Source organism: Cetorhinus maximus, chromosome 3, assembly GCF_964194155.1.
Source record: "Cetorhinus maximus chromosome 3, sCetMax3.hap1.1, whole genome shotgun sequence".
Taxonomy (NCBI): domain Eukaryota; kingdom Metazoa; phylum Chordata; class Chondrichthyes; order Lamniformes; family Cetorhinidae; genus Cetorhinus; species Cetorhinus maximus.
Window position 1 is genome coordinate 107,700,573 of NC_135881.1, and position 15,298 is coordinate 107,715,870.

The window sequence follows — 15,298 nt, forward strand, 5'->3', positions numbered from 1 at the left end:
TTCTCCATGAATTGCCAACTGGACGCAGTGAAGAGACTTGTACACTCCGATGATCCCTTGAATGATGCCATTGGGAGCTCCTTGCTTCCACTAGGGCAATGGTGGCAAGATCAGGGGGAAAGTGCCAGATAAAATGCAATCCAAAAAGTCCTCAAAGGCAGAACAGGCAAAGGAAGATTGTGCATCTCACTGGCTGCAAAGGCGGAAGATGCACGCTGCAGCAAGGTGGTCCCGGTCACCGCGGTTTGACACATCGAAATATGATCACAAACCCTATAAGATCATGTGGACAATGACAGCACCCTGCAGTTATTTAACTCTTCTGGGAGATTAAATAAGTTAGGGAGAATTCATGACAATATATATTTTATTTATTCTGTTGGCTCAATTACATTGTAATATTTCATGCTCTCATACACATTTCCATGGACAGTTTTACATAGGCACAATTTACAGCCTGGAGTTTAGGTACTGTATATCATATTTTTGTTAACTACAGGAACCTAGAATCCAATGATATTTCAAATTCAATAATTGGAATTACTAGTTGTCTATAAATTACCACTTAAGTCAGATAAATATACCTCACTTTTCTACGTAACATTACAGTATTCTGAAAATAGAGTGTATCAAGGAGAATTTTAAAGTTTTATTGATGCTTGATCCATATAACATATGTGTAACAATCACAGCAAGCACATTTGATCAAAACAGGATATTTTGTTTAAAAATCAAAGTTAGCATAAAGCAAGTTACTACGCTTTACACTTTTTGTGAATATTAAAAGAACACATGATCAATAAATGTAATCACTTAAGGCACAATGTGTTGTGCATCTAGCTCTCAAAGATCTTGCTATTTCAGCAAAGGTAGCGAGGCATTTTGACAATCATTCAGAAGTCAGGACCATTCTTCTGCAGCTGTTTATAATCAGTGTTTATGGCAATAAACTGTCAAAATAAGAATAAAACAATCAGCAGGCATATTTCTCCATTATTTCACAGTTCATGTATTATGTCATGACTATTGCTTTATTATTTAGTTTTCTTAAATGCATGATCGGAAGTAAATTTACTTCCAACAGTGCAACTGTAAGTAAATGCTTTCAACAAATTCACTCTCCACCAGGTTACCTTATATTGCCGATTATAACCCAATTTATTCCATGGTTCAGGGTTGTTCTTTTTGTCCCAGCTAAAGAAAAAAATTAAAATATACAATTATACAGAATCACAGGTTGATTAGCACAGAAGGCAGCCATTCGGTCCATCGTGCTTGTCCCAGCTCTTTGAAAGAACTATCCAATTAGTCCCACTTCCCTGTTCTTTCCCCATAGTCCTACAAATGTTTGAAATTTACTATTGAATATGCCTTCCCCATTTTTTTTTAGGCAGTGCACACAGATCATAACTCACTGTTAAAACTTTTCCTCAATTCTTATTTTTTTTAATGTATTTATTCACAGGATTTGGAGTCGCTGGCAAGGCCAGCATTAATTGCCAATCGTCTAACTACCTTTCAGAAGGTGGTGGTGAGTGGCTTTCTTGAACTGCTGCAGTTTGTGTGAGGGTACCCTTGCACAGTGCTTTATGGGTGGGGGGGACAGCAAGTAAAGGTAGCAACTTCTGGACCAAGTCCGTGCTGGATTTCAGATCTTGCCGGTTTTCGGAAAAAGGTCCCGTGGCATTTCACAGAACCTGTAGTGTAATTAGATAAAGATTGACAGCAGTCAAGTTTAAATCCAAGGCAGTCACACTAAGCTGAATAGTGCTTTCGTAAGGCCACAACTTAAAAACTGTGTTCATTTCAGGTCACTGGAACACTAGAGAAACACTCTAGATGAAAGTTGCGCAGAGAAGTGCGACTCCCCAAACTTTCCCGGCTGGGCTGGGCGGGATCAAAAGTTGCTTTGACCATTCAGAGCACAGGTAATGACTGGCATGCAAAGCTGATAACTACTCAGCACGACAGTGCCAATGCAGTGATGAGTTTTTTCACTCATTTAATGGCACTTAAATTTCTTTCATGGACCACTTAAAAAAAAGTCTGGTTTCAGACGCCGCCAGTTTTCAGATGGCTGAATTTGAGGTATTGTACCTTTATAAGCATTTTGACCCAGCAATGTTGAAGGGACAGGTGCACGTCCGTGCTAGGATAATGTATAACTTAGATGGGAACTTGGAGGTGGTGATATACCTAGATATGCCCTAGGTCATACAAATCTTGAATTTAAAAGATGCTATAAAAGAAGCCTTGGCGAGTTGCTGCAGTGTATATTGTAGATGGTAAACCAGTGGTGAAATGAATGTTGATGATGATGGATAGGGGTGCAAATCAAGTGGGGTGTCTTGCTCAGGATGATGTTGAAATTTTTAGTGTTGTTGAAGACGCACTCATCCAGGCAAGTAGAGAACATTCCATCACATTCCTAACTTGTGTCTGATAGATGCTGGAAAAGCTTTTGGAAAGTCAGGAGGTGAGTCACTTGCCACAGAATACTTAGTCTCTGACTACTTATAGCCACAGTATTTATCTGGCTGGTTCAATTAAGTTTTTGGAGATTCCTAGGATGCTATTGGTGGGAAACCTGATGATGTAGTAATACCATTGAATATCAAGGGGAGGCGGTTAGAATCACTCGAAGGTGGTCATTGCCTGGTACTCAGTAGCGCAAATGTTACTTGTCACTTATCGACCAAAGTTTGGGTATTGTTGAGGTCTTACTGCACTGGGACATGAATTGCTTCATTATCTGTGGAATTACAAATGTAACTTTGTGCAATCATTGGCGAGCAATCCATTCCGACCTTATGATAGAGGGAAAGTCATTGATGAAGTAGCTGAAGTCAGTTGGGCCCAGGATACTGCCCTGGGGAACTCCGGCAGCAATATCATGAGGTTGAGATGATGCCCTCCAAAAATCACAACCACTTTCATGTTTCTTTTGGTATTCTTACCAATTGCCCTAGATCAGTGTCCTCTGGTTACTGACCCTTCTGCCACTGGAAATCGTTTCTCCTTCTTTACCTTATCAAAACCTTTCTTGATTTTAAATGCCTTGATCAAATCTTCCCTTAACCTTGTCTGCTACAGTTTCTCTAATCCCTCCATGTAAACTGAAGTCTTTCAACCCTTATAACATTCTAGTAAATTTCCTCTACAAATTCTCGAAGGCCTCAACATCCTTCTTAAAGTGTGGTTCCCAGAATTGGACAATTCTCCAGGAAGGCCTAACCAGTGCTTTTTAAACCTTGCTTTGTACTCTATGCCTTCATTTATAAAACTATAAATATAGAAGAAAGTAACAAAATATATTACTTCACGTACCAAACATCAGGGCTGAACATTGCCAGACGTGACAGGTAAAGCCCAGCACCAGTAGCTCCAAGTCCAATGAAGAAGAATAGAGGAATCAGCTAAGGTAACAAAAATAGATAGCTATTATGTTTTTCTCAGGTAGAATAAAATTATTTCAAAAACAATTCTTTGAACAAATAATACTGTTCACACTTCACTATTACGGCAGTCCTAATATCAACAGTTTTTAAAACAAAGTATTAGAGCAACAGTAATACTTTTAATTTGAGTGTGCTGATGGAAATATAAACATTTTGCAATGGTTATGCAGCCTTGCATATACATTTTGAGTGGCTTGGAGGTTAACTTCCAGGTGGTGGTGTTCCCATGTGTCTGCTGCCCTTGTCCTTCTAGATGGTAGTGGTCGTAGGTTTGGAAGGTAGCTTTCCAAGGAGGCTTGGTGAGTTCCTGCAATGCAGCTTATAGATGCTACACACTGCTGCCACTGCACATTGGTGGTGGAGGGAGTGCATGTTTGTGGATGGGGTGCCTAACAAGCAGGCTGCTTTGTCCTAGATGCTGTCAAGCTTCCTGAGTGTTGTTGGAGCTGCACTCATCCAGGCAAGTGGTGAGTATTCCATTACACTCCTGACCTGTGCCTTGTAGATGGTGGACAGTCTTTGGGGAGTCAGGAAGTGAGTTACTCACTGCAGTATTCCTAGCCTCTGACCTGCTCTAGTAGCTACAATATTTATCTGGCTAGTCCAGATCAGTTTCCGGTCAATGGTCACCACCAGGATGTTGATAGTGGGGGATTCAATGATAGTAATGCCATTGAATGCCAGGGGGCGATGCTTAGACTCTCTCTCTTGTTGGAGATGGTCATTACCTAGCACTTGTGTGGTGCGAATGTTACCAAGCCTGGATGTTGTCAGGTCTTGCTGCATTTGGACATGGACTGCTTCAGTATCTGAGGAGTCGCACATGTTGCTGATTGCACATGTGCAATCATCAGTGAACATCCCCACTTCTGACCTTATGATGGAAGGAAGGCCATTGATGAAGTAGTTGAAGATGGTTGGGCCTAGGACACTACTCTGAGGAACTACTGCAGTGATGTTCAGCACCTGAGATGATTGACCTCCAACAACCTTCCTTTGTGCTAGGTAGGACTCCAACCAGCAGAGAGTTTTCCCCCCAATTCCTATGACTCCAGTTTTGCTAGGGCTCCCTGATGCCACACTCTGTCAAATGCTGCCTTGATGTCAAGGCCAGTCACTCTCGCCTCACCTCTGGAGTTCAGCTCTTCTGTCCATGTTTGGACCAAAGCTGTAATGAGGTCAGGAGTTGAGTGACACTGGCGGAGCCCAAACTGAGCAGAGTGAGCAGATTATTCCTAAGCAAATGCTGCTTGATAGCACTTATGACGACTCCTTACATCACTTTACTGATGTCGAGAATAGACTGTTGGGGTGGTAATTGGTCCAGGTTGGATTTGTCCTGGTGTGTATAGGGCATACCTGGGCAATTTTCCACATTGCCAGGTGGATGCCAGTTTTGTCACGTACTGGAACATCCTGGCTAGCGGCGCAACAAGTTCTGGAGCATGTCTTCAGTACTATTGACGGAATACAGAACACAGAGCGCTTACAACCCTGAGGTCAGTAAATCCTCCAGGCTAGCTTCCCCAACAATTGTGTTATTGTTCACTGCATAACCCTTTTTTCTCAAAAATATTTCAACTTTTAGTCTCTTACAGAAACCGAACTTTTTGGGGCAACAGGGGAAAAAAAGGGTTTGAAATTTTTGGTAAATGGTCAATGGTTTCAGAAACATAGAATTTAATGTATAGAAAACAGCCATTCAACCCACTGGATGTGCATTCTTCAGTTGGACTCTAATCTGACTGTCCTTGGCCTATATCGTTCTTCAAATATTTATCCAGCTCCCTTTAAATAACATTCCTTCAATAACTATTTGTTGTACATCTTTTACACTGAGAATCAGTTTCTAAATTCTGTCTTTGTTCAGGTAATGGTAATTTGGAATCTATTGCTCTCTAGTTAATGATTTTATAACTAGTGGAAAGAAATCCTTCACTAATTACTCTTTCATAATTTTGAAAATCTCCATTAAATCACCCTAACCTTCTCTATTCCAGTAAAACTTACTCATTTTTTCAAGTATTACATCACAACTGCAATTTGTTATCCCTGCTTTTGCTCTAGTAAATATTGACCATATCTGTACCTTGGCATTAATGGTCTAATTTTGTGGTCAGCAGCAAAGTAGTGGTGCCAGCTGCTTTTTCACACTCACACTTGCCCACGGTCTTTCTACAGACTCTTACACTGGGACTGGCTGTGGTTAGAAATCAATTTCAGCACAGCAGCCTTTGCAGGGGTAAAGGCAAAATGCTGCGGATGCTGGAAATCTGAAACAAAACAGAAAATGCTGGCAAACTCAGCAAGACTGACAGCATCTGTGGAGAGAAACAGAGTTGACATTTCGAGTCCATATCCGTAATCCTCCCAATTTGCTATCATTAGAAAACTTTTTGATAGAATTCCATTCATGTCTAAGTTCAAATCACATAAATAAAAAATTACCTGATTAAAGAGCATCAGCAATGATTTGTGATTGGAATGGCTGATTAAACTAGTTTAATTTTTTTTGACAAAGTCACTTACAAGCAGCATAGTGAAGTGTCTATGGGTGCTGTCTACATGGACTTCCAGAAGGCATTTGATAATGTTCCACACAACAAATTATCAGCAAAAATAAAAGAACATGGAATCACTGGAGCACAGGCCAATAATGGTTGAAATGTAGAAGTCAGAGAATAGGGTTAAAGGGAATATTGTCTGATTGGCGGGATGTGACACAAGTGGTTTTCCCAGGAATCTATACTGGGGCATAAGCTATTCACCAGGTATATATTAATAACCTAGATGAAAGACTAAAATTATATACCAGCTTGCTGATATTAATTAAGTTAGGGGGTAACTTATGTGGAGAGTGCTAGAAGTTACAAAGCAAAATGCACAGATTAAGTGAGTGGGCTAAAACCTATTCAATGTGGGGGAATGAGGGGTTATCCGATTTGGATCTGAGAAAGATAAATCAGATTATTTTATTAATGGCCCGAAACTAGGAGCTGTGAAGAAAGAAAGGGATTGGGGTGTACACAAATCATGAAAAGCTGGTAGTGGTGGTGATCTGCCTAAGGGCAGGTTCCCTGCTCATTTCTCCACACCTTGAGGTCTTGCGTTTTCTTCTTCAGTTGTTCCTAGGAGGCTCCAACTTTCAATTACAGTGAGCAATATGACTAGGGAAAAAATACATGAGGTGGTTTCCCATTGCCTTCTCATGTCTGCTCAAAGGAAACACAAGTCCTCTCCCGAAGGATCCTCCACCTGTAAGCAGTTATTATCCGTTGAGATTCTCACTCTTCTGCCATCACTACTGAAAATTTACTGGTTCTGCCATTGACCATGGCTCATAGCCCTGAGCATGGGACCCTTACCTGAGCCTGGAGTGACTTCCAAAAGGGCAGGGATGACCACCCCCTGAAGTTTCAAATGACCCTACTACTCCAAGTTTGTGCACAGGTACAAAAAGTAATCAAAAAGCTAATGGAATATTGGTTTTTAGCTCAAGGGGGCTGGGCTTCAAAAATGAGAAAGCGATGAACCAGCTGTACAGAGCCTTGGTCAGGCCCCATCAGGTGTAAGTTTTGAGCATTGAACTTCAGGAAACATCTATCGGTCTTGGATGGGGTACAATGTAGATTAATCAGAATATCAGGATTTAGAGAGTTAAGTTATCAAGACAGGTCGTATAAACTTGGATTGTTTTTCCCAGAGTTTAGAAGGTTGATGGGTAATCTAAATCGAGATGTTTAAATCCATAAAGGGATTGGATAGGGTATATTTCCTCTGACTGGGGAATCTCGAATAAAGAGAGCATAATCATAAAATTAGTTAAGCCATTTAGGGATGAATTCAGGAAGCATTTTTTCACAGAATGGTGGAAATCTGGAACTCTCTCCCCTAAAAGACACTACATGCTAGGTCAATTGAAGTAATCAAGACCGAGATCAACAGATCTTTGGTGAGTAAGGATACCAAGTTATATATATGAAGTAAGGGTAGGTAAATGGAGTTAAGGTACAGATCAGCCATTACCTAACCAAATGGCAGAACAGGGGCAAAATGGGCTACTCCTATTTGTATAATTTTTAAGTTTGCCTTATGCATTTTCTTTGGTATAGCAGTGCTGATTACTCCTTCAGATTTTGCACATTCAGAAGTGTGCCCAACCTATGCAATATCTATTAAATGATAGCTTAGTAGAGGAGTATAACAATAGAACCCTCAGTGGTTGGACAGGTCAACATAGGCTATCCATTGACCACCTGCCTCATGAATCTGGTGTGCAAACTAGCCACATCTGGGCAGCTGCATATAATGCAAGCCACGCTGCCACAAGAAACATCATCAAGCAGACCACTGGAGTGTACAGACAATGCCTCTGCTGCCTGGATCGCTCCGGAGGAGTCCCACATTACCCTCCAGAGCTTGTTCACAATTTATCATGGTCCTGCACAGTCTTTGCCACCAGTATACGGCAGACAGCTGAGAAGGCAACCAACATATTGCCTTTTGGGATGGGCTGTCCATGATCAGCTCATCCAACTGTGGTACCAGTGGACACAAACCAATTTATCTTAAAAACTGCCTCACACCTTACTTTCCCTTTGTTACTGCCCATCAGTGGCAACAATGCAGAAAAAAAATTTTCCACAAAAGAACCATTCCAAATCAACTTTATCAAACAAATCAACCAATGTTCCAAGCAAAAGTCAAATAATCACCCTCATGCATCTCCTTATTACCTGTCTTCCAGGTGTTTTTACCTGACCTAATGCTCCTACAAAGTGGGAGGCCAGTGGCTGCATCACAGCTGGCAGAAGGGTGCTGACATTCAGTGGGGGAGGCCACAGATAGCCTTGCAGGATATTCTTGAGCAGCTCTGGCCCTAGAAGGCCCTGCTTGGACTGCACCACCTCGGTATGGCAGAAATCTGGGCTAGCTGGCTGTAACGCAATAGCAGGTACTGGTGGAGTGGTAGTAGTGGGATAACTTTCTTATTCTGGCCTTAATTTTATTTCTAGAAAAGTTCTAACAGCAAACAATGTTCTTCTGAACGTTAGGCTTCAGTTCCGGGCCCAAAGCCTATACTTCAGGCGGCTGGTTAAAACATGCCCGCATGCCCATGTGTCTCTTTCTCACAATGCTCCTGGTATTCACAAGAATGGCAAGCCATCCTATTCCTTCCCTATTCAAGCAGTGGCCAGTCAGCCTATCAACCAAATGGATTGCCCCTCTCCCTAGAATATATTCTGAGCAGGCATGTATCACATGACTAAATCACCCCGTGTCATGAATCTATTAATGTATATAATATTTTGGAAAATATTTTTCTTTTAAAATAGAGGTTTAATCTGTGGGTGTGGCTTAATTGGATTAAAGACAGCTAGTCTGGGTGCTTTGATGTGTATTAGTTTTGATATGTAAGAGAGAGTGTATTTGCATTTTTTGAATAGAGCATTCAAGAAATGGGGTGAAAAAACTGACACCTATCTAGCAGATACCAAGCAATATGTTTATATTACTAATAAAACTGGTACTATGAAAGGGGTTTCATTGTTAGAGAGGTTTAGTTCAGGAGGTTGATGATACAATGAGAACTTATACCTAGCACTGCTCATTGCTTGTAACTTCAGCAGTGTTGTGCATGCAGGGCAGAGGCAATATGAGATCAAAGGCAGTTGTAAGCCTCCAACTGGCTCCACAGGAACCAAAGTGAAAAGAACCTCATTTAGAATTTGAAAGGTGAAAATGCTTTGCCTAGTGTCTGGTTAAGTCTATGGGTTGTTGTTGCCTTAATGGAGATTAGTTTGGGAATTCTTAAAAGTTACGATAGTAATTTGAAGCCATGTGTATATATATTTTAACCTGTGTAAATTAATAAAATGTTTCATTTAGTTTAATGTAAAACTTCGAGAACTGGTGATCTGATTCCTGAATTTAGAGTTGCATCTCAAACATAACACTTAAAATTATAGGTTATGACAGTTGTTTAAAGTTTCCCTCTGGGATTTTTAAATAACAGCTTTACCAACTGCATCGGTCATAACACCCCACCATAAGATGTGTCTTTTTCTGAATTATCAGGCTAGAGACAAAATAATGAATATCCCTGGTCATTATAAACTATAATAACAGGTTGCTCCTTAACATTTGAGAGGAGGTGGCAGCATAGTGGTAATGTCGCCAGAATAGTAATCCAGAGGCCCAGATTAATGTTCTAAGGGCATGGGTTCGAATCCCACCAGCTGATCAGATACTAAATCGGGAATTAAATAAAAAAACTAGTCTTGGCAATAGTGACCATGAAGTCATTGTCGATTGTAGTTAAAAACCCCTTTTCAATAATGTCCTTTAAGAAAGGAAATCTGCTGTCTTTCCTGGTCTGGCCTACATGTGACTCCAGACCCACAGCAATGTAGACCTTATATGCCCTCTGCCTTGGCCTAACAAGTCACTTAGTTGTTTCAAAACTGCAACAAAACCAACAAAAAGGAATGAAACCAGATGAACCTTCCACCATCGACCTAGGCACCGACACCGGCAAACACAGCTCTATCGACCCTGCAAAGACCTGCTAACATCTGGGGGCTTATGCCAAAATTGGGTGAGCTGTCTCACAGTTTAGTCAAGAAACAGCCTAACATAATCAAACTCATGGAATCATACCTTACTGACAATGTCCCAGATATCACCATCTCCCGAAATGGTGGCACAGTGGCATACAGTTGGGAAGGATTTGTTCTTTGTTTGGGAGCCCCAAACATTGACTTGGTTTACATCAGGTCAGACATGGGCAAGGAAACCTCCTGCTGATTACAACTAACGCACTGTCCCCTACCCCTCAGTTGATGATTCCATGCTCCTCCATGTTGAACACCACTTAGATGAAGCACAGAGTGTGGCTAGCACACTGAATGTACTCTGGATGTGGGACTTCAATGTCCATCACCAAGAGTGGCTTGCTAGCACCAGTACTGTCCAAGCTGGCCGAGTCCTAAAGGACAAAGCTGCTAGACTGGGTCTGCAGCAGGTGATGAGGGAGCCAACAAGAGGGAAAAACCTACGTGACTTTGTCCACGCCATTTTATTTGTTACAGATACAACTGTACATGACAGTATCAGTAGGAGTGACCACTGCACAGTCCTTGTGAAGGCGAAGTCCTGCTTTCACATTGAGGATACCCTCCATTGTGCTCTGTGGCACTACCACCATGCTAAATGGGATAGATTTCAAACAGATCTAGCAACTCAAGATTGCGCAACCATGAGACGCTATGGACCGTCTGCAGCAGCAGAATTGTTTCAACTACAACCTATAACCTCATGGCCAGGCATATCCCCCACTCGATCTTTACCACCAAGCTGGATGATTGCCCTGGTTCAATGAAGAGTGCAAGAGGGCGTGCCAGGAGCAGTACCAGACATACCTAAAAATGAGGTGTCAACCTGGTGAAGCTACAACACAGGACTTCTTTCATGCCAAACAGCAAAAGAAGCACAAGATAGACAGAGCTAATTGATCCCACAACCAACTGATCAGATCGAAGCTCAACAGACCTGCCACATCTAGTCATGAATGGTGGTGGACAATTAAACAATTAGCAGCAGAAGGCTGCACAAATTTTCCCATCCTTAATGTTGGGGGAGCCTAGCACATCAGTGCAAAAGACAAGGCTGAAGCATTTGCAACAATCTTCAGCCAGAAGCACCAAGTGGATGATCCATCCCGACCTCCTCCTGACTTCAGCCAATTCGATTCACTCCACATGATATTAAGACATTGCTGAAGGCACTGGATACTGCAAAGGTCCCGATAACATTCCAGCAATAGTACTGAAGATTTGTGCTCCTGAACTAGCTGCGCCCTCAGCAAAGCTGTTCCAGTACAGCTACAACACCAGCACCTACCCAGCAATGTGGAAAATTGCCCAGGTACGTCCTGTCCAAAAAAAGCAGGACAAGTCCAACCCAGCCAATTACCGCCCCAACGGTCTACTCTTGTTTATCAAAGTGATGGAAAGTGTCTTAACAGTGCTATCAAGCTGCACTTACTCAGCAATAATCTGCTCACTTACACCCAGTTTGGCATCCGCCAGGGCCACTCAGCTCCTGATCTCAATACAGCCTTGGCCAAACATGCACAAAAGAGCTGAATTCCAGAGGTGAAGTAAAGTGAAGGCAGCATTTAACTGGATGTGGCATCAAGGAGCCTGAACAAAACTGGAGTCAATGGGAATCAGAGGGAAAACTCTCCACTGGTTGGAGTCATACCTAGCACAAAAAGATGGTTATGGTTGTTGGAGATCAATCATCTTAGTCCCAGGACATCACTGCAGCAGTTCCTCAGGGCAGTGGCCTCTCCTCAGCCCAACCATCTTCAGCTGTTTCACCAACTTTTCTTCCATATAATCAGAAGTGGGGATGTTCACTAATGATTGCATAATTTTCAGATATTGAAGCAGTCCGTGCTCATATACAGCAAGGCCTGGATTCAGGCTTGGGCTGATAATTGGCAAGTAACATTCATGCCATAGAAGTGCCAGGCAATGCCCATCTCCAACAAGACAGAAACTAACTATCTCCCCTTGACATTCAATGGCTGCATCCCCCACTATCAACATCCTGGGGGTGACCATTGACCAAAAATTGAACTAGATTGAACTATATAAATACTATGGCTACAAGAGCAGGTCAGAGGCTGGGAATTTTGTGGAGAATAACTTACCTCCTGACTCTCCAAAGCCTCTCCACCATTTACAAAGGCACGAGTCAGTAGTGTGATGGAATGCTTTCCTCTTGCCTAGATTACTGCAGCTCCAACAACACTCAAGAAGCGTGACACCATCCAGGGCAAAGCACCTTGCTTGATTGCCACCCATACACCACTCTAAACATTCACTCCCTCCACCACCAGCACATAGTGGTAGCAGTGTGTACCATCTACAAGTGCACTGCAGCAACTCACCAAGGCTCCTTCAACAGCAGCTTCCAATCCTGCAGCCTCTACAGCTAGAAGGACAAAGGCAGCAGACACATGAGAACACCACCATCTGGAAGCTCCCCTCCAAGCCACTCACCATCCTGACGTGGAACGATATCACCATTCCTTCATTGCCGCTGAGTCAAAATCCTGGAACACTCTCCCTAACGTACTGTGGATGTACAAACACCACATGGGCTGCAGCAGTTCAAGAAGGCAGCTCACCACCACCTTCTCAAGGGCAATTGGGGATGGGCGATAAATGCTGGCCTAGCCAGTGATGCCCACATCCCATGAAAGAATATGAAACAAAACCTTTTTTTATTCAATTGGTAGGTACACCCACAGTGCTGTTAGGGAGGGAGTTCCTGGATTTTGGCCCAGCAGCAGTGAAGGAACGGCGATGTAGTTCCAAGTCAAGATGGTGAGTGGCTTGGAGGGGAACTTCCAGGTGGTGGTGTACCCATGTGTCTGCTGCTCTTGTCCTTCTAGATGATATTGTTCATGGATTTGGAAGGTGCTGTCTAAGGAGGCTTGGTGAGTTCCTGAAGTACATCTTGCAGATGGTACACACTGCTGCCACTGTGCATCGGTGGTGGAGAGAGTGAATGTTTGTTGATGGGGTGCCAATCAAGCGCTCTGCTTTGTCCTGGATGTTGTCAAGCTCCTTGAGTGTTGTTGGGGCTGCACTCATCCAGGCAAGTGGAGAGCATTCCATCACACTCCTGACTTGTGCCTTGTAGATGGTGGACTGGCTTTGGGGAGTCAGGTGGTGAGTTACTCGCCGTAGCATTCCTAGCCTCTGACCTGCTCTTGTAGCCACAGTATTTATATGGCTAGTCCAGTTCAGTTTTTGATCAATGCTAACTGCCCCAGGATGTTGATAGCAGGGGATTCAGCGATGGTAATGCCTTTGAATGTCAAGGGCCAGTGGTTAGATGTTCTCATGTTGGAGATGCTCATTGCCTGGCACTTCTGTGGCGCGAATGTTCCTTGACACTTATCAGCCCAAGCCTGGATATTGTCCAAGTCTTGCTGTATTTGGACATGGGCTGCTTCAGTATCTGAGGAGTCACAAATGGTGCTGAACATTGTGCAATCATCAGCGAACATCCCCACATCTGACCTTATGAGGGAAGGAATGTCATTCATGAAGGAGCTGAAGATGGTTGGGCCTAGGACACTATCCCGAGGAACTCCTGCAGTGATATTCTGGAACTTAGATGATTGACCTCCAACAACCACAACCAATACCCTCTTTCTTTGTGCTAGGTATGATTCCAACCAGCAGAGAGTTTTTCCCAAATTCCTATTGACTACAGTTTTTCTCGGAGTCCCTGGTGCCACAATGGGTCAAGTACTGCCTTGACGTCAAGGGCAGTCACTCTCACCTGACATTGCAGCATTCAAAAAACAACTTTGCAAATCTATTGTGTGAAAACATCCTTTATTCTTTCATGGGATATGGGTGTTGCTGGCAAGGCCAGTATTTGCTGCTCATCCCTAATTATCATTACGGAGGGCAGTTAAGAGTCAACCACATTGCTGAGAGTCTGGAGTCACATGTAGGCCAGACCAGGTAAAGATGGCAAATTTCATTCCCTGAGGGACATTATTGAAACCAGATGGGGTTTTACAATAATCAATAATAGTGACCGTGAAACTATTAGAGACGAGCTTTATATTCCATGTTTTTTAACTGAATTCAAATTTTACCAGCTGCCATGGTAGGATTTGAACCCATGTTCCCAGAGCATTAGCCCAGGCTTCTGGATTGCTAGTCCAGTGACATTATCACCGTGTCACCTTCTCGCCCAAATGTAACTTATTCTCAAATGCTCTCTAGAAATGGGAAGATTAAAAAGTGTTACATAAAACCTGGTGAAAGAGGAGTCTTGAATTGTTTTGAAGTTGAATAAAGAGGTTAAGCAGCAGAGAGATTAAGTAATGAATTCCAAAATTAGTAGAGCTGAGGCAGCTGCATGCTTTGCCACCAATGATGGCACAAAAGATAAGGGTAAAATGCACAAAAGGAGCAGAACATTGAGGAAGCTGGAGAAAAATACAATGGTAGGCAAAGTGAAATGATAGAGGGGTTTATAAATACAGATAAGAATTGTAAATGTGATACACTAGAGGACTAAGTCAAACATGGGCAAAAGAGATGAATTCGAGGTGAGGTGGGAATGTCTGCCCTTGACATCACTGAAGCATTTGACCAAGTGTGGCATCAAAGAGCCCTGGCAAAATTGAAATCTGCGGGAATCAAAAGGAAAACTCTCTACAGTTCGAGCCAAAAGGGGGACAGTTGTGGTTGTTGCAGACTAATCATCTCAGGCCCAGGACAACAACAACTTATATTTATAAGCACCTTTAATGTCCCAAGGTGCTTCACAGGAGCATTATAAAACAAGCATCATGCTGAGCCACATAGAGAGATATTAGGCCATATGATCAAAAGCTTGGTCAAAGAGGTAGGTTTTAAGGAGTGGCTTACAGGAGGAAAGTGACATAGAGAGGCAAAGAGGTGTAGGGGGGCGGCGTGGGGGTACTCCAGAGCTTGGGGCCTAGGAAACTGAAGGCACAACCACCAACCATGGAGCAATTAAAATTGGGAATACACAAAAGGCCAGAATTAGAGAAGCGCAGATATCTCTGGTTTGTGGGCTGCAGGAGATTATAGATCTAGGGATGGGCAAGGCCATGAAGGGACTTGAAAACAAGAATGATAATTTTAAAATCAATATGTTACTTGGCCATGAGGCAATGTAGGTCGGTGAGTACAAGGTTAATAGGGGAATGGGACTTGTTGCTAGTTAAGATACAGGCAGCAGAGTTTTGGATGACCTCAAGTTTACAGACACCA

At 42.7% G+C, this 15,298-nt stretch overlaps 1 protein-coding gene across 1 annotated transcript in view; it reads right to left on the reverse strand.

The window, feature by feature from the left end:
• Nucleotides 1-349: 349 nt before the first annotated feature.
• The window catches only part of LOC144678841 (cytochrome c oxidase subunit NDUFA4-like), a 33,367-nt gene continuing 18,418 nt past the window's right edge, over nt 350-15,298 (reverse strand). Inside the window, exons 2-4 of the mRNA XM_078538815.1 lie at nt 3,328-3,416; nt 1,134-1,194; nt 350-950 (exon numbers count right to left, since the gene is read on the reverse strand). Of these exons, the coding sequence (XP_078394941.1) occupies nt 894-950; nt 1,134-1,194; nt 3,328-3,416 (207 nt within the window). The 3' untranslated portion in view covers nt 350-893. The remainder of the gene's footprint in view (nt 951-1,133; nt 1,195-3,327; nt 3,417-15,298) is intronic.